Below are 27,789 nucleotides of genomic sequence, written 5' to 3' on the forward strand. Positions count from 1 at the left end.
GAAAAAATAATTAAAAATGCCCTTAATACATTCTTAAACGGCACGTTTCTGAATGCTTATATACCCAGTGATTAATTCCGGAGGCATGTTGATGCCAGGTTGTCACCCTACCCGGGCCCGAAGAATTCCTCAGTTGCTGACCGCGACCACCCCTACCCCATGTTTCCCCCCAGGGTCATTCTACTCCCGTGACGAAGACCCCCGCACCCCTGGGTGGACAGGACTGGCCCAGACCGAGGGACGATGTCAGAGAGAGTTGTAAGTTGTAGTTTTACTGAGCGCGAGTGACCAGCTAACGCCAGAGGGACACCTGTCCAGTAGAGCGGCCTCTCCGTCCTCTGGTTACTGGGGCCTGGCCGCCCTCGTGACACATACCTCTTGTCGACCATACCGTGGCGTACAATTGATATTTAAATACGAGGTCTTGCTTTACCGCTCCGAGCAAAACACACACCCGAACGGCGTCCCGCCCTCAGATTTACAAAAGTGTCACCGTTCATCCGACAGGAAAGTATGCGGCATGCAAATCTATGCAAATACCGGGGAGTGAGTGAGGAAGTTGGCGCGGTGTACTAGTGTGTGTGTGCCGTGCACGGCAGCTCGGCGTGTCCGTACCGTACCTGGGACTCAATGGGAGCCGTTCTGTGGAGGCCAGTATGAGCAGAGCGGAGTGAAGGAAGGATGGACGCGATCTCAGGGACGAGGCGACAGGTGTTGTTGGGACTTTACCTGGCGGGCGGGTGGCTACCGGGCGCCCGGGCACAGACTGCGGGATGCGGCGTGAGCATCCCCGGGCTGGCAGCGGGCTGTGTGCTGGGGACGCTAGCCCTCTGTCTCATCGCATTCGGCATCTACTTTCTTGTCAGTCGGAAAAAAGGTGAGTGGCTTCAAGGAAAATAAATATACTACACGTCATTTATTTCCGCAACCCTTCCACGTCTTAGACATTTCTTAAAGATACTTAATCATCCCGAAGACAAACGTCTTGACTAATGGTGTTTTTACTTAAAACTCTGAACCCGTTGTCAACCTGATCTCCAAGGTGTGTGGAAGCTAATCTAGTTCCTACACTGCACAGAATTGCAGCGAGTTATCTTCAAGGTAAACATTGTAAAGGCAGGCGTCGTGTTGCCTCCTAGCCCTTCTTGAAGCTTTCAGCGCAGTGCATTGGCCCAATTCTCCCCCACCGATGTTTTCAATACACACCTCTCCCAGATCATATTCCCTACGTGCCAAGAAAATTGGCTTTAGAAAGAGCGCGTAATTCGGTGGCTTGTATGCCCGGGTGTTGTGAGGAGAGAGAGGCGGGCCTGCCATACTGCTGTGAATTAAGGGTTCGGTGTTAGCCGTCATCCTAGAATCAACAATACCGATGTGCTAATTTACTCGGCCTTCATTCCCCGCGCAGTCAAGCGCGACCGAGCCGCTTTCCTCGGGTTTTGCAGTTGTCCAGGCTAAAGTTGCACACTTTAGTGCTGTCCGTCTCCCAACATTCACTTCTTGGGATCCTTTGATTGCCTCTGGGCGGAAGTCACAATCAGAGAAGGCATCTAGTTTAAACATAAGCTACCACCTGCGACAGAGAATCGGCCGTCGACATACCAACGCTCATGTAAAGCCAAACTGGCACGGAACTTGCCCCCCGACGCTCTGCCCACAAAAGGCGGTCCTTTCCCCCCTTTGTTCGCCGCGCTTTGGACAACATTGTTTGGCGCTGAATTGAAAATTGTCGCGCATCCAAACGTCGAGAGTTTCTGTAGAGGTGAAACCAGCGATCCCTGCCCAGGACCAAAATGCTTGTCCAGCAAACCATGAAGGAATGTGCGGTAGTTGAGCACTCTTAGCAAACACCTGAGCTCCACACCGGACTATGCCGGGCCACCACGGATGGCTGTACCCCTTATGAAACTTGAGAGGTCCTGCTCTCTAAAAATGTCAGATGAAAATTCCACACCTCAGCTAAATTAGCTTTCTCCCCACCTCAACATTTCTGTTAAAGTTTAACCCCCCTGTCCATGTAAACAGGTGGCAGAAGGCATTCACAATGTTACAGGACTACCGCGGAGGGAGGGGGATGGGTCAGATATTTCTAAAGCACACCAGGAGTATTGTTGTCTAACTCCTTACAGATACCTGCTAACAAAAAGGGCTCCTGTTGCATTTCTCCCAGGCACAACTAATGTCACTTCAGTGCAGTGCCTTCTGTCTGGCTAGTAATCTAGGCTACCTTTTGGACAGTTTATTTAAACTTTAACCAACTAAATACTAGAAGTAGATCATCAAGCCTTGTTTAATTCAGTCCTGGACAATACACAAGATACATTGCTGCACCCTAAACTGATAGTTTTTATTATGGCCAACTACATGTACCTTAAACCAATGTTAAATAAATTATTTAAACCTCCTTGCTTAAACCTGCATAGCAGAAATAAAATGATGACAAGAACTGAAGAAGACAGTCACATCCTTCCACACCCTTAATTGGCATCCAGGTTTCCAGGTTCTTTAACTTCTATGCCATTTCAAACAATCAAGGAATTCCATTATATTTTCTCTGATCAAATTTCAGATGCATTTTGGCCAAAGTCCAACCATATCTTGGAGTGACCAAACAAGATTATCTCCTGTTTGTACCATATTCCTTCCTAACTTTTGTTCTTTTAGACATTCCTGTTGTAAGTCATTTCAGGGACAATCACTAAGTTTGTACCTGTGACAAATGAACTATAGAACAGGAAGATTCCAAGGTGATAGTCATTTATATCAAGGTTTTTTTTTTTAAACAGATACTGTCACAATTTGTCAGGGTGTGGTGGGTGTGGTAGGAAGCAGACATGATTAATAGGATAACAATGGAGCTGGTATCAGTGTGATGTATTAGGATAAAGCTGATCAGATTATGAGGTTAACAGTAGGGATAATGAGGTGCTATTGTCCTGTGAACATTCCTATGTATGATCCCCTTCTGACACAATTCCTCAATGCTTCCCCACCACACCCTCGGTTTCTTAGGGACAGGAAAGTCACATGTTTGTCACATCCAATCAAACTAACTCGTGCACATTGTGACAATTCTTCTGGAAAATGCGTCAAACTTGTTGGACACATTTACTTGGTGTTCCACATCTAAACCCCGACTTGTGTGGAAACATTTCGAGGTTTGCTAACAATGTCACATTTACGTCAACATACCAAGACTAGATAACACTTAAAATTTGAGAATCTTTTTTCTTTTAACGAAAAGTAGATGAAAAGTTTGGCATATGTTTGAGAAGACAAGGGCACAGCAGGTAGTTCATTACGTGACCTTGGCCTTGGATACGCTGCTGTGATTTCAACATTGTAATGCAAAGGGGGGACAGCATACAAGGCAGCAGAAAATTGAAGAGACATATGAAGGGCAGACCAATTTATCACACTAAGTAACGCTGTTCACTTCACATTTAGACAGACACAAAGAATTTGGTATCTGTAACAAATTTTTGCAGCCAATTATCCTCATAACTATAACATTACATAAATACGTAACTATAACGTTACATACGTAAAAATCTCTCTTCGAAATGAGATAGGAAGCTTTCTTGCAAGTACAATAACAAGTACTACAGTACAAGGCTTCTAACTTGATAATGTTAACGTTACCCTTGAAATGAAGAAACTTCATAAACTTAAAATATCTAGCTCGTCAGCCCACTTATCGAGATAAAGATAGTTGATAGTAAAAAACAATAACAGGAAACAGTTAGGCTCTACAGTGATGAAGAGATTTGTAATGAAAAATATACATCCTGGCATCATGATTACAATGGTGCCGTCAAGTCTGTTACACTAGACATGAAAATAGAAATATCACCAGCAGGTCAGGGCTGAGATTTACCGCTTTGAGGTAACTTAACGGGGAAGACTTAACCTTCTCCCTGCTGCCTAACAGTGTGACGAACCAATACAAGTTTAGTGTCAAAACTTATTCTCCAAGCAAAGGCTTGGATCGAGAGGGGTAGTTTTGTCCGGGATTTTTAACGTTCCTCTCCTCTCAGAACGTTAAAAATCCCAGACAAAACTACCCCTCTCAATGAAAGCCTCTGCTTGGAGAATAGTCAAAACTTACTACCTCAGTAGGGAGAAGGTTATAAAGCTACAGGTGGTGTTTATGTTGACATACCTTCCTCGAGTATGTGATGTATTTCCTACCTATCAAGAAAATATTGCTGTTGACTGCATGAAGATTACATATAAAGTGTCAGGTCACCCTTTAGGTTTCTGTCTTTCGCAGGCTTAACCGAGCAATACATTTATCTTGGTTATAACAGAAGTCAGTAAGGAGAGGATCTAACAACTGACATTCCTCAAAACTGTATATGAAAGAGGTAGAATGCACATAGCCTAGGGCTGTATGTAGGGAATGTCCCTGTTGACTGTTGACTGATGAGACTAGCACTAAGTTTAGAGATAAGGGTGTCAATCCTAGCCTCCTTAGCAGGCTCTACAAGTCAGGCTTTTTTCTAGCTGATAATGTCCTTTTTTTTATGACCAGTTCTGAGACTTGGTTTCTAGTGGGCTGCCTGCACAAGAAACTGAGTACAAATATAATAGAACTGATATGCCGTCAGAATAAAAAGGCATTTTAACTTGAAAAATCCCCACTTGTAGAGCATGCTAAGGAGGCTGGTCTTTCCAACCTGTTAGCATTAGCCCCAATGGGATATCTATGTTGGTGTCACACCTGTAATTGTCTCGAGTAAATAATTGTTGTGGAGTCAATTACTGCAGTATTTCAATTGTGTAGTATTGAAAGAAGGTTTTGTGAAGGAGAGTGAATGTGAATGGAGAGTTTCTTTGCATTTTGTAGCCATGGTCTGAAGTTAATATTGTTCAAGGTCATCATAGGCACCTTAGTACAAATTACATGCTGTAAAATGAACAGATAAATCACAGTGATTTGCATCAAAATACAGGATAAGTGTGCAGCACTTGGTTGATGATACAATAAACAAAACACTGGTGGTAAATCGAATTATGATGCGAAATATATGACATATGGCCTGATGCAAAGTCTTTGGCATGTCTACTGAACAGAGATTTTCATCAGGTGCCTGGCTAGGTATTTGTCTGCTATGTAAAACAAACCGTTCGCTATTTGTCACCTCAGGCTATTGTCACACAGAAGCTGTTGTTAGCAACATCCAGTGAGTTACACTAATCTTACACCAACATACACTCTGTCTGAGAAACAAAGAACAAACAAGGAAAATAAAACAAGATGCTTATCGAAATGTTTTTCACTGTTTTATTGCAGCAAAGAAGAGGACAGCACTGCAGACTATAGCTGGTGGGCCAGGTGACCTAGAAGCAGGTTAGTCATGTGATGATCACTCTGTTGCTATAGCAGAAGTTGAGGGGAACTGTTCGTCCAACTACTACTGAAAAACAATGAATAGATTTAACAAGGCCTGTGTGCACCCTATATTAAGATCTCCTTTTACAACGACACATTTCTGTGATGCGATATTACAGATTCTGAAGTATATCTATAACTCCGGAAATGGAAATCCCTAGGCTTTGTGGGTTGATAGTTTTGATACATAGCACGCTTAAATTGTGCATGGTCTAGAACATCAATTTACAGTTTGGTGGATGGAAAGGTACCTGTCTAATTGAGACAAAGTGTGGTTTGGTTGCTTGATGGAATACTTTGAAAACTTGTAGACAAGATACAAGATAGCTTTATTGGAAATCACAGTGTTGCCACTGAATTAAAAATCAATGTACAATGATTACTATTCATCAAAAGAGATTTGCAGCCATCGCGTCAATCAAGGAGGTTTAAAATCATGATTATAAACCTTCTTGTGTCAATAAATAAAACATAATTTCAATATAGCAATATTCACTTCGAGTCACATTTATGAGTCAGGCACTGTTTAACAGTCTACTAAATAGGGTATCATGACAGTACAATAGATGGTAGCGAATATCATTCTTCTGCAGTAAACAGCGTAACTGTAGCAGCTGAAATATTGAAATAAATACATCCACTCTATACATGCATTCATCAAACAGTTGCAATCAGAAAACAAGTTGCAAACTAAGTGCTAGCAGAATTGATATCCTGCCAGGAATATCTGAAATTATGTGGGTGGACTTGAAGTTCATCCATAATAATGGCCAATAAATCCATGAAAAATGGAGATGCATTCAAAACAGTTCCCTTTCTGTGTGGGAGAGATAAGAGGATCATGTCTGTTTGGGGAGAATATGACCGATAGCTTCATATAAATCCTCGCTGAAATCACTTTGACTTTACCTGCCTTGTCCTTTCTTTAGAGCTTGAGGTATGAGATGGGGAGACGCGATAGCACAAGTTATTAGAATACCTTTCTGTCTGAGGAAAAGGTATCAGATCAAACAATGAAGCCTAGCAGAAGAGCTAGGAGCCTTTCTCATGTGCAAACAAAGGGTTTTCTGTGCTTGAAAGGATGTTGAAAGGTGTTGTGATGCTTGGAAAAGTTTATGCCTCATGCACTAAGTAGATGGTATCAAAGTCCGAAAAAGTTTTTGGGCTTTCTTTATTAGTATAAATTATGCCAAAATCTGTTATCACAGACAATCTTGGGTCTGTGGAAAACAGGAAACCAGGGTAAAAGGGGAAGACAAATATTCTGTTACCTGAACAAAAAAAGAGCCAAATTGTTATGGATGTTATCTAACTGTTCCTGTACTTGCAAACAATGAAATGATAAACTTAGATGCAATATGAAACTCCAGCAAAACCTCCATACCAGACAATTTGTTTGCATTTCTTGCAAAAGGTAGTGGAATAGTCTGATGCTTTAAGTACAATCTGTATCTATTACTATAGTTGCATTCGTAGGAACAATTTTTCAAAAGAAAATTTCTACATTATGAGAGCACTGCAATGTTTGACAGAGCAACCCAACAGTAGGGCAAAAAAGGAAGTGGGAGGGGTGACAGGACAGGACTAGTATGGGCTTTCCCACTATGGTTTGGAATCAATCCACATATTAGAGACATTGCCTATTGTTTGATAAGATTTCTGCATATTTGTTTCAGTCTATTAGAATCTAAAAGCACAATTTGAATCTTAGAATAAAAATTGATTCAATCTGATGTGAAAACCTCAGACTTAAGAGGTGATGTCGGGATGATTTTGTCAGAATTTTGTGTTGGTGATGAGACTCAGTCTGCAGGTGTCATCAGCATTCCTCACGGGTTTCACGTGTAGCAACAGCTAATGCAGAATACTGTCTGTACATCAATCAGTGTCACGGTAATGCCATGTTTCCACAGTCCCTTTATTCTCTGTTCAAAAGGTACGTAAGGAGTTGTTGGTGTCGTCAAGTGTTTGAACCTGTGGCGGCCGCTGTCTCGTGTCTGTAATTCCCCCGGTCCTGTCTGATCCCTGACCCTTTGCAGTGGCCCTGCCCTCAGATCCCTTACAACCAAAATAGTCAGGCCTGGTTTGGCATTCAGAACATCTTGTCATGCCCCATGTCTCCTCTCCGCAGGCGTGTTGCTCCTTTCTCCCCTCCTTTTCACATGCAAATCAGAAGTGCTCAAACAGGGAGCTTTCACGGGGAGGCACAGACCTGATTACTCCAGATCAGCGGCGAGTGACCTTACCGCTGAGAAAAACAAAGCGAAAAAAATAAAGCAAGCTGTAATGTCATTACTGGAGGAGGTATCGTCTTCTTTAAAGGCTGCCTGGTATTTATCTCACCTTTCCTCTTAAACAAACAAGAGTGTCTATTACCCAGATAAAGCCATCGGGGCTGTGAGGGCTCCCAAACCTAACCAAGTGGAAGTGTAATGCTATGTCAACATAAACATTTCTGACATGGGCAATGGTGTGTGGCTGTCAGGTGGTGGCCCATTCCCGTGCATCTCCAGCTTATCATCTGAGCCTCCACCAGCAGAGAGTGTCCTCTTACATCCCACTGCGGTCTTGTATCCACCTGTAACTTGAGAAAAAAAGCTTTGGAATTCCAATATTTTATCATGAAGGGCCCTGGAATGCACAGTATGTGCACGCTTGGTACACAAATGCATTGCTTTGCATCTGGTGTGAAACGCTGCTTTTACAAGGCACAAAGGCCGTATAGTCGGCAGTTCATATACTACAACGTTGTGTACAACTTTAACAACCTTCCATATATGTGGCTTCCCTCACTTTAAGATGCTAACAGGCTCTATAAATAAGTAGAAGATTTGGCCAATATTACGGTTGGTGGGCCTGAAGTATTTAAGGTGTAGGTTGGTGTAGGCACAGTGGTGCAGTGAAGCATGATAAACACCTGGGACAGGGGAGCTCACATTCCTTAGGTTTTAATGCACGGAGGTGTCACGTGAGAGCTGTTTCATTGTCATTTTATGCATCGATTGTGACCATTGCATTACAGGAAAGGTGTAGTGCATTTGACATATCACTTAAGGTAATTCTACAATGTCATAATTTAAATTTGATACACGTACTCATGCAGTCAAACATATCAGAATATGTCAATTTATACAGTAAGAACATTGAAACACCATCTGATTAAAAATGCCAAGGATCAGTTTTGATAAAAAATTTCAACATGGTCTTCTTGTAGCCTCTTGCAGTGGCACTGTGAGACCTTCAGGATGGCTGGTGTTTTTTTATGACTTTTGGTATGACTTTTGGGGCTGATTTTGCTCTGTTTTCTTATCGCTCGTGTGTTTTTATATCGCCAAGATTAATCTGTATGCCAGTTCAAGCTTCTACAGTTGTCATACCAATTAAGCTTGGCAATAGAAAAAATGCGAGAAATCAGAAAATTATACAAAATCAGCTTCAAAGCCATAGAAAGCCATGGCCAGCCAACCACCCAAAAGCCCTGTGCAGGAGCCTAGTCTTCCTGTAATATACATTGATAAACGGATGCTGTCAAACTGTTTTCATCCATCTCAAGGTGTGTGGGAGATATCAAATGTCTCCTGTTACCATTTCTATATACGGCATCAACTTTATGGGATTACATGTCTTTTATGTGGATGAATTCTCTAGGGCTGGTTTCCAGTATTAATGAGACACCATGGGACAGGCACTGGCAATCAAAAAAGTTATTTTCCGTGCTTCGTGTTTGGAATGTTTGATAAGTACTTTGTAGAAATAGAAACAGGAGAGTTTCTCAATCGTAGAATGAAATGTCAAATGCATAGGAGAGTTGACTGAGAATAGAGGCCGGCCTGCGATATTTGTGCTTGATCCTTGAATATTCCTGCATCAGTTTATATAGGGAGGTGGCCATTATTGTCATTACTATGAATGCTCAAGACGATATTATTGTCACCTCCAAACCTCATAAAAAGACTAGATTTAACACAAAAGTTCAGCCATTAGGTGATTGAGTCCTATATAATGTGTTGGGAAGCTTCGGAATGTAGTGTGATATGTAGCCTGAGGCTCTACCAAATTTAGCATAGAGCATTGTCTTCCCCGTGTTGGCATCATTGATGTCCCGTTCAATTTGTAGATTTTGTTTTTTTATTGGATATTCTAATACAAAGTTTACAAAATGTGTTGAACCAATTTTGCTTTGTGATTGGCAAATTTAGGTCATCCATGTATGATGCAAATGTTAAATTTCAGTATTTCCTGGTGACTTCTCTTTTTGATCACCATTTCCGTTTACTTTACCATTTAGGAGTAAACGTTATGAAATATCAATCTAATTCAACTTTCATTAGTAATGGTGTTCAATGAATGGCAGAATAGCTTTTTTCATCATCAATTAAACAATTAACAGATTTTCCAAAATTCCCTGGGGGTAGCTTACATATAGGTACAATGAAAATTGCTTTGTTCTAACTCTAAGTTGTTGCTCAGGCCTGGGAAAAAGATTTGGTGTTTTTAGTTACCCAACTGACCCTAGAAGAAACCTGCCGACACTAGCCTTTTTTTTGTCGTCGGCTGCAAGCAAGGTACAGGGTACAGAGAATTTCTTATCTGACATCTGAGTGATGAAAATTCAAAACAGAATCCAACAATACTTTCTTGCAGACATCCTGTATTCCACACTTTGTTAACAGATTAAGGCTTTGACCAGTTGATGTACATGTAGGAATGTGCAGTAAACATTCAATTTGTATTTCTTTGTTTAGTTTATTAATATACCTGTACAATGTGTATCTGTCAACACAATGTGATTTTGAAAATGCCAGTGTCCTGAGATGCATTCCAATGATAAATTGCATTTGGCATGAAGGTTCATCAATAGTTTTAAACTGCATTTGTTGAATCACTTCGGTCGAAATCTTTAAAAAAAAGAAAGCAAGAAAAAGAGAATCCCTTAACCTACCGACCCTATTTTTTTCAGTACTCACAGTAACCGGAAACACAACATTTTTTTCTTAAGCCTTAGGGACATATGGACCATCATTCAGCAGAGTAATGATAGAAGAATTTGACTCTTTTTGTCTAAAATCTGGGTTTTGTTTTGTACTGTGCTGGAGGGTCAAGCCAGTGAAGCAGATTAACTTGGCTGCTCGTTCTTTGACCTTCATATAAGGACAAGACAATAAGGTGATAAATCAAAGCATTTCTAGGAGACTTTTTCCTGCATACTCTGCATCTCATATTGTATAATCATATTAAATTTGGCCAGCTTTAACTATCCAAATCCAAGCACCCTGAAACTCCATGTTCTGCTTTCCAAGTCCTGCAAGGTATTATCGATAAGACGTCACCGATAACGCTTGCTGATTTATCCACGCTGCTGTGTCGGGCCCACACAACAAAGACCCACAATCATCGGGAACCTATTTCTGACAGATTGAGTGAGCTAATAATGTTATGGAGAATTAATGCACCTTCGACAAAACCTCGCATGAGAGTGCTGCTTCTGTAGTAGCTGCACGGACCCCAGGAGACACACTGCCGAGGGATGCAACAACATGGGCAAGGGTTTGCCGACCAAAATCAATTCTGACCCGTTTGCGCCCCAATAGATCACTCGCTTTCCAATAATGATCTTGGTTCGCAGATATACATGAGCACAGATAGTAAAATGAAACCATGGGTTTCAAACCATGCATTTTATGATTGCTGTTGGTGACTCAGGCAGATAATGGTCACTGGATAACCGATGGACGGTGAGGATAAGTCTCGCCATCTTCCCCCAAGCTAACAATTCTCTAACGGATGGTATGTGTTGCATACTACATGGTGGACATTTGACCTACCATGACTGAAAGCAGTGATGTTATATCAGTCATTTTGAGTGCCTGGGAAGAAGTGCTCATTTTGAATGGGTGCGTTGGACTAGAATATACATGTACATATAGCATAACATGATAAAGCAGAAGTTATGATGTTTGATTTGAAGTTATACTTGGTTTTTCTGATGGCGCTGAATAAATAGTCTCATTGGGTCATCCCTCTGACAATGTCCTATGCCTTACGCCCACTAATGCCAAAAAAATTAGATCAAAAGTAAGTTCTTTTCACCAAACATACCTTCAAGTTGGTCGTTTTCCCACTACAGCTATGATTACAAACTCCATACCCATATATGACATGCTTGCTTATATTTCGGTGACAGATTTTTCCAAGAAAAACAGAAACTCCCTGCAGTCATAATGTAATAATGGCAATTTCAATGTGATATAAGATGTGTGTAAGTAGACAGACATATTAAACACACAGACATATACTGCCCCCCTGAGGGTTATCTCATTATCTGAGCTTAGGCTGAGACTGGCTGGTGGTAAAATGTTCCATTTTATTTTAGCTTAGGGCATTCATAAGGAACAGATCTGCCTATAGAGCATAGCTTTATGCTCTTATGTGATAGCCACTGGGCAAGAGCTGGAGTGTTTCAGTATCTGATATTCTTTCTTCTTGCATACTTCTTGGCTTGGAACCAAATAGAATATGATAATGATATCATAATTCATGAGTAAGTATGATGAAGCCATGAGCCACTTCATTACTGCAGTCAAATGCATTAATTTTCCACTTTTCCTCATTTGGAAATGATCTCAAGTATTCATAATGTGACGTTTCGTAATATTCAAAGTGAACCATATGATCATGGAATAAACTGGAACCCATGTGCTGACTTTAGGTCTAATGAACATTTTAGGACCTGTTTATTGTGACTTTGTACTCCATTACCTTTACATTTGCTTATCAATATCATTTTGTATTCTGATTGATGTAATTTTTTTTATCAAACTGCTTGAACAAAGGCAGATTTCACTCGCCCAAATTTCAATAGTCATACTTTCCTTGTTGCAACTTGCAATCCTGGTTTGACATGTAAATGCAGTTTTTGTTGAGGGAAACCTACTAGTAGATATTTCACTTTTAAATCCAATCTTAATCAATGAAATGTAAGTTCAAAGCCCTTGAGTGTGGAATTATATCAATTTACATCGAAAGTGCTGACACGTACATGTATACTCTATTTTCAATTCATCCTTGGCCATTAATGGTGACAAGGTCTCTTAAAAAGATGAGAGCTGAGAGCTCTTAATGCGAGTTAAACCTATTTGGTATTCAGACGGTGCCATGTAGTGCCTGTCATGACATTGTAAATGGCATCCTTGCACGAGTTCTCTTTCTAAAAGCACACTTATTTAATCTCTATCAAACCCTTATCAAGTATATGTCGTGACAACTGTAGTCTCACTGTTCTCATAGGTGATACATTTCATAGTACCTGCACGTATATACCACTTTTGTTGACATTTTCACCACAAATCTGCGCCTAATATCTAATACAGGGTTGCCGTTGACTTGTATTGGATTATCTTGATTAACATTTGACCTTACTTGTCACTCCTGCCATTCATCTTGTTTGACATCAAACAATCTGATTGTCAGTGACAGTTTTGTTGCTCCTGGGGTTGTTTCAAATCTATGTATGGTAACTATGACCATATTTAAGCCAGATCTATTATAGCTAAAGATTAAACATGTCACTTCTAGAATTTGATCATATATAGATGCCTTTCAGCAGCTTAACCATGTATGTAATTTAGAGGCAAACATAACAAAAGGAGATCAAGTTGTGTAAAGAGTTGTAGAACTGACAACAAGTCTATCAAACACCTGAGGCTTAGTCTGGCCTACTGGGGGCTTTTATGCACACCTTTTGTCTACGGGCAGCGAAAGGCGTGGTTATAATTGGCCAAAGGAATGCATCCATGTACGAATCACATTCTTACAGGCTTAGATCATCATGGCGTCTGCTGGGACCAATGGAATATTCCGTATGAACTATGGTATAATCGTGGCATAGGACGCTCTAATGCAGCAATATTTGTGACTATCGAGGCAGGTCAGAGATAGCACAGAAAAGAAGACACCACTTAGGTTCACTTAACAGCGTAGAAATTCAGTTACTAGCTGACCTGAGACAGAAGGAGACAGTCTGACTGTTGATTATATTTCAAAGATGACCACCTGTGGTGAAAACTGGGTCTTCTGGGCTTACACCAACCCACTTTACCTGACAAATGTTTCAGGTAAGATTGTTGGCTTTGCAGTATCACAAATCGAGCTAGATATGAACGACTTTATTCCAAATACTTAAAATACAAGTACAAACAGGATACTTCTAAGATAAAATATTCATAGATACCCTCGGGGAAATTGTTTGCTGTCTTCTGCTAAAGGCATCAATTCTGGGATGACACAAATAACTCAGTTAAGAGCTGTAACTCATACGTCAGCAGATTAGTCTTTTTGCAAGCTAGATTTGCTGGGGCTTTTTAGCAAAGTCTGGGCAATTTTTGGTGGAGGGTTTGCCTAAGTTCAGCATTGCAACAAAAATTCACAGACAGTATACTTATCATAGCTCACTACACACACATGTACATTATGATGGTACCTTTAGGCTTCAGGTCTGGCTTTTGACAGCCTTTCACACATAGAAGTAGACAGCTGACAGAAAACACCATACAGAACAAGTACGTTGTTTGTCAGTTTCTTTGTTCATACAAGGACAATACAATCTTGGCAGATCTAATCACAAAATACATGTAATCCTATTGTTTGAAAGCCTGATTCTTCAGCTATTGGTGTGAGGGAAATATTACATGTCTACATAAAGTTTGCAAACATATTTCTATTTCGAAATCATCCACACCCAATGTTGATTTTTTTCCTCACATTCAAGTTTGTTTGTTTGCTTCTATGAAGCTTAATTCAAACTGAAATCAGCTTGCTGGCCACTCTTATTGAGGTCATGAGAGAGGAGGTACGAATCAGACAAAATATAACAAACTAGAGGTTGCATGTATGAAGTCCTACTAAATTCTTGACCATTAAATTTTCACATGAAGTGAATGGATGCACTACAAGCATAAGTTAATTGACATTACAGCATATTAAAGAAAATCTACCATCCAGATATGGGTTTAGATTTGTGCTATTTTATGAACTGTGTGGCCCATAAAGTGACAGTGACTCAATGTATGTTAATACTAGTCTGGTCTTCCACTGTTCCAGTTTTGCAGAGTTTTCATACTCCATTTCCTACCATATTGCTCCCCAAGTCACCTCCCTAATGTAGTGCTGATATGTAGGTCTCTCAAGTGAGGCATAAAATCATGGTGGTATCAAAATGGCTGATCAGGTTTACAATGTGATACATGTGTAATGTAGCAATAAGGTCATACAACAGCTGCTACCAATATTAGTGGGGAAATTAGCTAATGATCCCATGAAAGAGAATCTCAAATCAATAACGTCTGCCAGGTACAAAATAATGCGGAAAAAGGACCTGGGTTATCCCAGTTTGGTTCAGATATCATCGGTTAATAAATTCTATCAGCACTTCCAGTAATTGCGGTAACATTATCTATTTTTTCATCACTGTCAATTTAAGTACAAAGTTGCAAAATGAAGGGGCCATTGGTCAGGGGATGGAGCTTACAAAGAATTAATCCATAACAATCAAGCAAAAGTACATGTCACATTCTTGGACTACATATAACAGTTACTCTCCAAGCAGACGTTGTTGGGGAAAATTGTGACCTTATCATATGGGGAGGGATTACAAAAATAAGGGGCTTATTTTTTTAAACTTAAGAAGGTTACAATTTTCCTCAACAACCTCTGCTTGGAGAGTAATATCAACTAATAACAGTAGGAAAACTGCAATTTGTTGATTTAGATTTGTCAGGGTGTGGGCCAACAGAATGATAAAAGGCTGCAGGAAGTGGTCTATAATCCAGCAGCTGTGATTAATTAGCTCCCATTGGTCAGGAAGTGGTCTATTATCAGGTAATCAGTGAAAGGACTGTGATGATTACTTTCCCTCCCACCTATCACTTTCCCTCCCACCTATTCAAGGGCAAGGTGTGATATTTTCCCATGGGACCCTAGGGGTGGTCCTGGGGGATCTCAACACAATACAAGAAAAGAACATCTCAAACACATGAAGAACTTTCCAAGTAATGTAAATTATTTTGCATTGTTACTCAGTCTGATAAATATAATGATGGTTATGGAAAGAAAGTCTTATTGGAGTGAAATTTGTTTGGATTGCAATTATGAACCTAACAACAAATGAAAGAAAAGAAGCCTGTCAACAAAGAAATACTGCTCTTGAACTAAACAGTTTTGGCTCTTTCCGACAGAGACGGCTTTCTGTACCTCCTAAATGCATGGAATGAAAATTGCAAAGTAGCAGCCGATGGCTTCAATATCAAAGGCTTAGCAAAATCTCCTTTGATGAGGGGAACATTTCAGAACTAGAAGTGATGATGGTAGTTTGAAGTGATATGCTGGTGATTTAGGGAGTCTCTATTGAATTCTTCCTGCCATTACTATAAGCCTATACAGCCTCTAGGCTTGGAATGTTTTCTCTCAAAACTTGCCTTGTGATCAGTGTATAAAATCACACACTACATCATGCTTAGGGTGGGAATGTTAGAAACATCATTCATCCAGTTCCACACCTTACTCATTACTGGGAATAGGGCAGACAAATCTGCCAAAATCTGTAACAGTCAGCTTTCTTTTAGGCTTCACAAAATCATCTTTAAGTGGACAAGACTTTGAGCAAAAGCCGGTAATTCATTTCCACTTATTGTGCATTTTTAAAACTAGAAACTGATGTAGTTGCAATACCAACAGCTGGAGGTATGCACATTTGTTTGGGTCCCTAAAGGAGAGGGATTACGTAAAGATCTGTGAAATAGGATTGCGCATTATTGAAAATGGACTCAAACCAAGAAGGTCTAGTGAAGATGAATATGCCTGTCGATGAGAAGGATCTGATAAACTCCAGCGCCAAATGTGCAAGATTTTGATAGGAGATGAAACAAGTTTAGCTGGTACAACTGATTGATCCTGGCACAAATACCCTTGTTGCGACAGTGTTATTATACAGCAAATCGATCCGAACGGCAATTCTGATGTGCTGATGTAATTACAATGTGTCTACAGTGGAGGTCCAGATGAAAGCCCACCATTGATCACTAAGTCCCAGGACTATACTGGTCCAGATGGGGACTTAACAGTTCATAGGCACAATAAAGCACCAGAGATCCACAGGGTATTGACTTTACAAAACCAACCAACCAACCTACAGGAATGTACAATATATATAACTATAAGTCTACTACACAGCTTTTCTCATGTGCGCTCTTCAATCCCCTGTCATTGTGTTGTGAAAAGTTTTCTATGAACAATTAACTCTAAGTGTGTGCATGTGGTTTTGGATGAGTACATAAGAGTGCTGTGTGCTCCTGTGAGCTACGAGGTCATAAATAATATGAGAGAAAAACAAATAAACAAATAAACAAACAGCATGATGTGCATGGATAATGAGGAGTGCATCAAGGGCAAGAAATTGAGACTATCCACAATCAAATCAGGTCCTGGTGTATTCTGATGGAAAATATTTCTCTAAGTGGAAATGCTGAGACTAGAATTAGAATACACACAAATTTGCAAAAAGATGCCATTCAAGACTAATAACATCAAACAGAATTATTGCAATACAAACCCAAATTGTTTTCTTGAGTTTTTATGCTCTTCATATATCAAGCAAGTGATACCAATGTTCATAGCACTTATAATGTTACTGATCCATGACACAATTTATACATGTAATGTTAACCCTATACAGTAGAGGGTATACAGTTCTTATCTGAGACAACTAACCATTGAAGGTCTACTTGTATCATAAGTCTTTGTGCCCCAAGATCAGAATATCATGGCTACTGTAAACAATAACATTGTGGATTTGATAGATGAATGAAATAGGTATTTGAGTAAATACTTAATATACGAGTTTGTGTCATTCAGGGCGACAGTCTTCTCAACATTGTTTTGAACTTAGTTGCATAGCCTTTGCAATACTCTAGCTTTTGTTTTAATCAAAACAACTTTTCTTTCATGCTTTAGATGCACCATTTAAATGGATCCAAAGTAATTCATATGGATTTATGTAAAGATTTGCTACCAAGAGTCATAACTAGTGATATCAAAGGAATAGGACTATGTCTGAAAAATGTAGCAAAATGACTAAGAGGCAATTTAGGTTGGTTGCCCACTGAAATTTTGTCCTCAGCCTTCTGAGTTCTACTATGATGCCATCTACTTTATATTCCGCCTGGCCACTTCTAAAAGTGAGGTTTGCAAGCATGAATGATACCGGTAATCCTGATAGCTGGGAAACTCTCCAAGATCTCTAGCGCATTTGTGTAAGTGGGGAGAATGATATCTGGGCTGGATAATACTACAGTATCATATATGCATGCACACTCTCCCAAGGCCTAAAGTATCAAGATAACCACCAACTGTATCATGGCATTCCTAAGAAAACGTATACTCATCTCAGTTTAACCAGAATTTTGATCCTAATATGATCCCCTGCAAGTAACAGAGTGGTCAAATGGACCATAAAGCTCTTGAAAGGATGCCAACCTAAAGCAAGATTATGTACAGAATATCTAGAAACCATCTGAGCCGCAGAACACAGTGAATCATCATCATCTATGAAGAAACAATTGAACCAGAAATAAATGTCCCTCTCATTTTGATATCCATGATGTATTAAATCTTGAAAATGAGTCCTACTTTTTTAAAAACCCAGGGGTTATGAGAAATGTATGAAATGTGGGTTATGGCAGATGAACACCTCTCCTGAGACAAATAGAAGATGAAGATTACACAAACCACGTAGCCATTTATGAGTTAAAAGCTTGCAGCATTATTGTAAAGAAGAACTATGCCTTAAACTAAGCCAGGGGCTCAGATGTTCATGGAAAATTTATAAATACGTTTTAGTGCATTTGTGTCCAGAAGGCCTAGGCTGGGTACAAGCCAGAAAACACATCATGATACTTAAATATACTGCATCACGATTGGTTTTCTGTGGCTTGATGGATAGATACCTACAAAGTTGAGTGAATACATTTGATTAACAGACAGAAGAAGCTTAATATTTACATACCTGTTCAAGAGGGACAAAGATAAGACATTACTTAAAGGTCTACAATTCTGCATAAATATCTATATAGGTACCAAAAAAAGCAATTTCAGCCATAGGAACAAAACAGAGTTCAACATACATTATGTACGAAAACTCTAACTTTTATGAAGATGGTGTAAGTAGCCATCAATATAATCATGGATATGTCACCTTCAGTGTACAACGTAAAGCTTTGATGTCATGATCATTAGTGGATTTAGTGTCTAAAAGCAAAGTAAAGGGCAGAGAGTCTATAGGAACCATTTAGGCCTACATTAAACATCTGAATTAGTCTGCCCACTCCTAGCGAAGACTGAAAACAAATATTGCTGATGGCTGCTTATTTGAACATCCATACCAGCTGACATGAGTGGCTAAAGAGAGGCCCATCTGGGTGGAATGGTCCATTTACTTCAAGTGATTGATTTTCTTGCTTGCATTATTTCAACAGCTCGAAGGTGATGTTAAAGCAGGAAGGTATAGGGTTACCTTGAATTTGTTTGTTAAGAAGGCATCTATGTTTTATGTTGTTAGGAGTCTGGTATATCATCATGTACCGGTATGTCCGTTAGCTAATTGCAGTGTCAACAATAATTTGCAACTGCCAACATTAATCAGGGTTGTTCCATTTTAAAACTCCAAGGGGTGGCAAGGAAAATTTTATTACTTTGGATCAAATTCATTGAGTTAGGTAATGCTACTTTGCCTTTATCTGCTGTGTTACCTTGTAAGAGTCAATTGAGTCTGTTGCATTCACAGTTCTATTTTGAGTGCCTAGATTTGTTAAGTTGTACATGCTACCAACAGTGACACAGAGGAAAGTTGTTTCTTGGTTATCAAGTCTTAGATGCTCTACATGACTATTGTGTAAATAGATGCATACTTAGTAGCATTCACCTTAGCCAGAATAGAAACTTACCAAGAAAAATGTGAAGAAGCTATAACCGCATCTATGAAAATAAACACACAAAGGACAGGATAAGATATATACGTGGGAAGATACACCACAATGGGGCAACAAAAGTCCCTCAATTGAAGAAGGTTGTCTTCTAAAGACATGTTTGTATCCTGTCCCACAGGATTCAACAACAATCTTTTACCTGTGACATAATGTAACAGAAAGAGAGAGACTTAAAAAAATATAAGACTTTTTTACTTCAGAATCTGCTATTTGGGTATAGAAGACGATCAACTGATACAATTCATGCAAAGGAGGACCTTATTTGCAAAATCAATGTTAAGAAACATTTACAATACATCAGTCGTAAAGGTTAACATCATTTGGCGAAGGTATGAGGTCTTGGAACTCTAGTTTTTACCATCATGTCTCAGATATTTTTCCTTGGCAACACTTTGATTTCCAATAACTATAATTATTTGCACTGACAATAACACCTCACAAAACCTACACATCTGAGATAATGAAAGCCTTTGAGTGTTGTGGATGATTACCCCTTTCAAAATGCACCATGGCCTTGTTCTAGTATGACCTTGCACTGGTATAATGCACAAATATGCAGGTATGTAGAGGCATGTCACCTTGATCTAAAAATAATCCACAAACAGCTTCAACTATTTCTAATATGTTACCGACATCTTTTTGAATGGAAGTTCTGTCAGGTGTAAACAGATCCAGCCTGTACACTAATACCTGTTTGAAGACAAAAAGGAAAGGTAAATACCAGGTTAAACTAGGCCAACCAATGAAGCAACATGACCCAGAAACTCCTGCTTGTGTCAACTGATAGATATTCCCACACATTCCTGCAGGGATTTATACAGTAAAACCCTGCCCAAAACAGGCTCTTCAAAGTCCTTATTATGTCTCACTCTGCAAGACTACTAGCTGTAATTACTATTCGTAGAAGCTACAATGTATCGTGCAAGGCCAAAAAAATGTAATTCTAACTTAAAAGCAGCCGAACACACATTATCCTAATTCTTCTCCCTGCTTCTGCTACTTGTTGTGGAAGACAATTACGGAAAATTGGTAGTTGGTTATGCAAAAATTCCTCAACATTGTAGGTTACGAACAAACGGAAACCATGTTGAAGCTTCAGTAACAGTTACTGTTTCTTCTCAGGAACAAAGTAAAAAAATGTAACCTCAAAAGCCCCCATGCCAGTTGATCCATGTACAGTTGTAACTGAAATCATGTAATCCAGTCAATTCATGACATCTTTTGTGTTGTTCTCCCCAGGATTTCCGGAGGGTAGGAGCCACCCCAGCCACGCATACGTGATTGAGAATCCCCACACTGTAAGTACATAAAAATAGTCACATGTTGTGATACATGTATATGAAAACTGACAAGATGTTACGCCAGAAATGGTTGCTCAAGCAACTGGATAAAATTTCAACAACTATTTTTGGCATATCTTACTACCTGGATGCAGGGATGTCTAACCTTCATTAACGTGACAAATTGCAAGGGCCTCTAACCCTTTGTGACGAGGTAAAAGAATATATTGAGACCAACAGTCATGGTTTTTTTTCAACATCATTGACTAGTGTGCTGTGATACATACCTTTGTTAAAAATAATAGAATTTGATAAACTCATAAACTTCAATATTCCTCCACTAAACATAACGTTAGCTGCTATCATTCTTTAACAGTAATTTTGGTCATTCATCATTGGTAAGAATTTTGTAGAGGTCACATTCTACATTTTGCTGCTAGTAGATAAGATTTATTTGTCTCGAACAGATTCCTTTGTTAGTGCAAAACTGAGCCAGTCCAAAGAAATATTTAGTTTAAGGCTTGACTGTTAGCAGCCAACTGAGTTGCCATACTTTTCCAACTCTTACAGAAGGATGAACAGAAGAATGGATCCCAGAAGACAAAAGCTGCAGCAGGCCCACCTGTTGGCACAACAAACAGGGACCTGTCCACAGAGGAGGCGGTGCCCGGAGACGACAGCTACCTGGTGCTGCTGGACAAGAAGGAGGAGGACCAATCGTCCGGCTTCAACATCATGAAGGGCGACAACGGCAGGATCTTCATCCAGGACGTCCGACAGGGAGGACCGGCGTGGAAGTCTGGCAAGATCCACGATGGTGGGTCAATCAAACACTCAGATTTGTAGCATAGTCACATGATAAACTGATTTATCTTGACATATAGTATTTGATTAATATGCTTACATAGAGGTTATTTCTGTCAAAAAGATGTCACTTTAACACCATAGATTACATGATAATCTCAACTGAAGGCGTCTGCAATGATGACCAGTGACTTCTCTGAACTGCTGAAGCAATGAAACTATGAAGTGAGGACTGGTATATAATTTACATACAGCCTGTTGAGTGTCTTGGATAATCATTACATGGGATAACTGTACTCAGCTATACTGGTAATATTTGAACTTGAAACCATAAAACTCAATATACATTTTGACTAATTCTTATTTTGAAATTGCTTTCCATCTCTTAGGTGATCAACTGGTCAGTGTCACTGTCTATTTCACCGATATTGCGTATGAGGACGCGCTCACAATCCTGAGTTACTCCTCACCCTACAAGGTTCAGCTGCGGCTACGAAAGCCCAGCAAGCGCCCCAGCCCAGTGGCTAAGACTGTACCTGTCACCATTGAAATGCAGCCTGTAGCAGCTGCCAGTGTATCAGCTGCCAGTGTGGAGACACAGCAAGATGCTGCCAAAGTTTTACAGCCGATACAGGCTGCCACAATAGAGCAGGTACCAGCTGTTGTTGCAGAGACACAGCAAGATGTTATTAGAATGGAACTGCAGCAGCAGCAGCAACAACAACCTGTACATGAACCTGAAGTTCTAGAGACATTAGAACCACTACCTTCTCCTGAGGACAGACTCCCAGAGGTATGGGGAGTAGAAGTTGTTGACGACGATGGAGATCTTTCTGAGAGAAAGCACAACGTCGTTGTCAACGAGGCCAACAGAATAGTAGACGATGCATTTGAATCAGCAAAGGAGGAGCTGAGAAGAGAGGAGAAGCTCCTCCGAGAGAACATTCAGCAGCCAGATACAGAGAAGCCATTGACGCCCAGACTTGAGCGTAGATTATCCTCGACAAGCTTGCCAGGGGCATTTCCTGAAGAAGCCACATGGAAGTCCCCCAACCCATACCCTTCCAACCTACCCGAGATCAAATTCACAGGCCAATCAAAGTCTCTTGATCACCTGAACAAATCAGTAGAAACCGACCTTCCTGATGACATGAGACCTCGTTCCCTGGCAGACATAGACTTCTCCAAGTACATTCCTCCACCCACTGAGCCCCCTCCCCCTATGACCCCTGACACTCCAAAACCTGTTCCCCCTGAGAGGGGATCTGCAAGGAAGAAACGGAAAGCTCCCCCTCCCCCTCCCCCTACAGTGACTCCTCCTACCCCTACAGTGTCTCCCCCTTCAGTATCTCCAATTCCCCAATCAGTGTCTCCCCCTCCCACTACAGTATCTCCCCCTCCCACTTCAGTATCACCCACTCCCCCTTCAGTATCTCCCCCTCTCACTACTGTGGCTCCCCCTCCCCTCTCAGTATGTCCCCTTCCCCCCTCAGTATCTCCCCCTGCCCCATCATTGCCTCTCCCCTCAGTGTCTCCAATTGCCAAGGAAATTCCTTCTGAATTTCTGACAAATGTAACAGCTGAAAAGGAGGAGGACAGAAGAAAAGATGAACTGACAGACAGTGGATTGGAGTTGAGCATAACCACCCCTAACCAAGAGGCTGCCCCAGCCCTGTTGCCCCCACCCCCTCCTGCAGTTTTACAGACACATGCGTCCCAGGACGGCAGGGCTCCAGACAACGCCCAGGAGGAGAAATCTACCTCACCAAGTGGAGATTCTGGCATCAATGTAGACATTGGTACTGTGGAGCCGCCCTTACTATCACCACCAGTGGTTCCCACCATCCTACCAGGGAAAGGATCGATACTGGAACAAAAAATAGAGGTAACTTCCTTAAATCTATAACACACAGCACTCACTGTCTGAACTTGCCCTTTATTTATCTAGTAACAATGCCGAAATGTTCATATCTTTGTACATGTGATCTACTTTCTCCATTTTACTCCTTCCATTTCTTTCTTTTTAGGACAAACCAAAGCTTCAAGTCTGATGTTTTCAATCCTTACAATATCTTCCATCATTGTAAGATAATCATGTCCTAAATATTGCATCGCGTCAATTAGCCATTAATAATTTCATTGATTGACTTACATGACAACTCTTGCCTCTTATATCTCACAGGAGCAGGCCCAAGAGAGTGCACAAGAGTTTCAGAACTTCCTGGATTCTCAACCAGAGCAGTCACTTCTACCAGCTGCACCTGCTGCACCTGTACCTCCGACTCCCCTGGAGGAAGACCAGGTGATAGCTGAGGAGAAGGAGACGCCTGAGAGGAGCAGGTATTCCCCGAGTGCACTGACCCGGCCCTTCACACTCCCACCTGTGGACTTACGTCAGACACCAACCGAGGAACTGGTCATGAGCTCCAGCAGCGAGTCTGAGTCAGAACCAGACGACAGCAAGTATAAGAACATCAGGGTTGACGAAGTAGATAAAAAGAGATCTTCAATGTCTTCAGAACCACCTGAAGAAGAAAGACCTGGTTCTACGGAGGGAGTGTTTCTGGCAACTATGGTCAGTGTAGCCAGCAGTGAGGAGGGGTCTTCATCAGAGGAGGAGGCAGAGCCACAAGATGTGACAATGTCTCCTCCGTCAGCCAAGCAGCTGAGAGATCAGTTCTTCAACGACATGAAGCCGACATCAGGACTGGAAAACAACATCATGTCCCCGGGGACTCACCCTGTAAACAATACTGAGGAGATACACGAAACACGGACTCCCCCTCCGACTAAGCAGATTCGGGCCTCGACAGAAAGTAGTGAAAACCTGTTGGACAGTATCAGTCAGCAACAAGCAAATCTTGACGAGCAGGCGGGCACGTCCGGCCCATCCCTCCCCTCCCTGGTCGACCCCTCCAAACCAGACAGTAGAGGTGGGCTGCAGGGTGTCAACGGGACGCCTGAAGGCAGCTTTATGGTGTAGGTCATTTCAATGTCCAAGTCTGTAGGGGAATCTGTTGGATGTAAATGTACAAGTCTTGCAATAAGTATTTAAGGCATCTGTTTACATATCCTGTATGTTGACAAAATAGTAAAATGGACGAATTAGTGTCAGAGGTAAATATTAAGTACTAGCAGTATAGGTGCAGGTGTGCATAATGTGCTAAATCTATAATAAATACTAGATCATGTACAATGAATATACTAAACCACTTCAACTCACTAACGTTTCATGTACATCTAGACTAAGGTACATAACTCTACAAGTCTGTATGAGGCTCATATCTTCATGTCCACATTCATAAGTGTGTGTGAGGTCTACGAGACCCACTTAATACAAATGTCTGACTACAAAGTAGTTTACATTTCATACAGCATCATCCCTTCATGAATGTGTCAAAAGCTAAAAAAAATTACTTATATCAACTTGAAGATAAAATATGCAGAGTAAGTCCTAGTTGGCACATGTGCTTCAGCGGGGTCTTGTCTGGTGTAGTGAATGTACTTAGTTTACACAGGTTAAAAACATGAAAAGTATGTAACATAGGTGTGAGAGTCTTGGATCAACGGTTGATTATTTAATAGGATATATACAATGTAAGCCGCAAGCATTGTAATAGTTGGATGAGTATATCCAGTGTCTACAGTATTTTGAATTGCCATATTCCTTCAGTGCTTAAGGCAGAGTTTTCTGCATCCCTCTTTTCTTGAAATCGGGTCTAACCATTACAGTTGGCTTATGACACGTACGTGCCAGTTGATGACTTTTATACCCTGCTACATGTATGTATAGGGGTCAAAGATCTGCAACAAAACAGTTTATAGTGCTGCCACATAGTTTGTAATTACCAAGATGGTGTAAGAGAGATCTTAAATTTTACCAATGGCAAATGGTAACTACAATTATTAGTGCCATAAATGTATCAAAACCTTTCAAAAGACAAAGAAATGATAATGATAAAAGAGGCCCGTTCAGGGTCCAAAGTTGAAATGAATGACCCTCTTTCTTCCCTTTACCACTTTGGCCAAATGGTATCTTTCTATAGTATTGCTACCCTGATTGAAACTCAAGGTCATTGAATAATATGGCAGTACGTTTTTATGACTGTTGTTATCACAAGGTGTATGTGACACTATCTCCTCGTAAAAGACAGTGTTCCCAATTGCAATAGGACAATAACATTGTCCACCCACCCCCATGAATAGCTTCATTACAGTTAATGGAAAAAGTCAGATAGTGTGGCAGCAAAAATATTGGAAGGCATAGAATTTTTTACTCAAGGTTGCGTAGGATGAGTACCATTCTCCAATCAAACCCATCTGATGAAGACAAAAAGTAATCTCGATATAATTTTAGCTCACTGAAGAGCTATTCTTACACTGGTTGTGACAAGGAAGACCACTCTACTTATTCAATAGGTCTGTGCTTTCGTTAGTTCTATAACATATCTATCATCCTGTATCTTAATTAGAGCACTAACTGTATAATGTTATGCTATAAATCTAAGTTCTACCAATGCTACATGAAATGTCCAGAAGGGAAGCTAGAGTATATATCTCCAGTATGGAAACTTCCTCTGAAGAACTAAGTATGTTTATGATGATGTGAAGGTAATGTTTGTATTTCCTGATAGTATACATATTATGTATTTCTAAAGTTGTAGATTGAAATCATATGTTAACTTTAAGCGACTTGTCATGGTCTATCGGTTATGAAAATACACAAAAACGTGAGACAAAAAAAAGAAAAACTTACCCAAGCTGCCTCATATCTATTTGACAGGATAGCAAATAACAATGTAACAACTAACAGTACTGTTTGACTGCCATTTCTGTATCAAGTAAATAATGTTAACCAATTTAATTTATTCATTTTTTACAACATTCTACAACAAAATCATAGTCCTTTGTATGCTTTACAATTATTATAACAGTTTGGCAAGTATAGTGTTTTGTTGTACTATTTTATAAGGAAGATATGTTCTTCAGATATTGTATTAAGGTTACTTGAGACAAGTGATTTATAATGAATGGAAAAGGTTAAAAATGAAGTCCTGTTTGATATCAAATGTTGCTGTGCATAATGTTAGACTTAATGTGAAAGTTATCATATTTTATTACATCATGAGAGTTTACTCCATGTCAGTCGGTATCATAATCAATACAAGTTTGTATTCTAGACATAGAAACAGACTTATTTTACCACTTTCTGTTTCAATATACATGTACCTTACAGTAGAATTATCATTCAAAAATGTACATTTTCTTTATTATTTTATAATGCCAGTAACATGGAAAGTCATCATCCAGACCGAAATGTTTTGAAAAAGAAACCTCCTATTTTACCAAGTCTTGGAAAAAATCATGAAAACAAGGTCAATGAATTTCTTAATCAAAATTGTCAGCTCTAAATCACGGTTGGGACGAAAAAGTATCAAATTCTTCATCCTGCAAGATCATTAAATTGGTTACAATAGCTATTAAAGCCATTATTACATGTTATGTTTGTTTATTTAATATTCCTTTTTGAATCAAAGGTGTAAACTATCAGGAAAATTCCCACACTACTTTCAGTGTTGCTTGATCAGTTACGATATGAAGACACCAAATGTAATGTGATTTTGAAGATGTTTGCTGTAAGGTTACTTCTGGCAATAAGAGGTTGGAGTTTTACTGTAGGTGCAACATACATGTACTTTCCTCATGGTGCAGGAGGGTTGTGTTGTATCTATTCAATTTGGCTGCAATAGGAGAGAACCCTTCCAGCTTTAATGAGAGTTAGTAACTTTATTTTGCTTAAAGCAGATTGTAAAGACAATAGTGGCAACTTTCATCACCTAACTGAACTATGTAAACAGGTGTAGGCTTTTTGTTCCACTATGAAATAGTTAAAACTAGAAGAAATGTATAACAATTCCTACATGTAGACCTAATCTTAACATGCTTGTAAGTATGTGTGTACTATCTAATACGATGGTATAGTGACAGTTGAAACTGGTCCAAGTATGCAAATTCTGTAGGACAGTACATGTAGATGTATAAATATTATCTACTGTAATATTGTGTGTCTGAGATTGTGTAACTTTTAATTTTCTTGTGACAATATGTATGTTGTAATCATGGGATGGTAGCTTTTTCACATTGAAAGTCAAATAAACCCGTATTATATGTATATCTTGCCCTATATATTACTGTTGGTATATCGATAACTATGTATCTCTAAGTCTGTATTTATGGCAATAAACATACAAGTCAAGAGATGAAACTTTTCTCA

At 40.0% G+C, this 27,789-nt stretch overlaps 1 protein-coding gene across 2 annotated transcripts; it reads left to right on the forward strand.

Annotated features, from left to right (window-relative positions):
* The first annotated feature begins 177 nt into the window (after positions 1-177).
* Positions 178-27,780, forward strand: LOC136432571 (uncharacterized protein C6orf132 homolog). 2 transcript variants are annotated; one of them, XM_066423955.1, is made up of 6 exons: positions 178-877; positions 5,297-5,353; positions 20,671-20,729; positions 21,282-21,528; positions 21,905-23,400; positions 23,698-27,780. In XM_066423955.1, exons 1-6 carry the CDS (start codon positions 682-684, stop codon positions 24,496-24,498), a joined length of 2,856 nt encoding a protein of 951 aa, XP_066280052.1. In that variant the 5' UTR covers positions 178-681; the 3' UTR covers positions 24,499-27,780. The 2 variants fall into 2 exon arrangements, with proteins under 2 accessions (XP_066280052.1, XP_066280053.1); XM_066423956.1 differs by lacking the exons at positions 178-877; positions 5,297-5,353 and adding an exon at positions 13,365-13,509.
* The last annotated feature ends 9 nt before the right edge of the window (positions 27,781-27,789 follow it).

Source organism: Branchiostoma lanceolatum, chromosome 4 (genome assembly GCF_035083965.1).
Source record: "Branchiostoma lanceolatum isolate klBraLanc5 chromosome 4, klBraLanc5.hap2, whole genome shotgun sequence".
Lineage (NCBI taxonomy): Eukaryota > Metazoa > Chordata > Leptocardii > Amphioxiformes > Branchiostomatidae > Branchiostoma > Branchiostoma lanceolatum.

What these genes read in the sequence shown, in the direction of transcription:
- LOC136432571 (XM_066423955.1), top strand. Translation starts at nt 682, where the DNA reads ATGGACGCGATCTCAGGGACGAGGCGACAGGTGTTGTTGGGACTTTAC. An exon ending in TGATTGAGAATCCCCACACT is followed by an intron (nt 20,730 to 21,281) that starts GTAAGTACATAA and finishes CAACTCTTACAG; the next exon opens with AAGGATGAACAGAAGAATGG. An exon ending in TACTGGAACAAAAAATAGAG is followed by an intron (nt 23,401 to 23,697) that starts GTAACTTCCTTA and finishes TATATCTCACAG; the next exon opens with GAGCAGGCCCAAGAGAGTGC.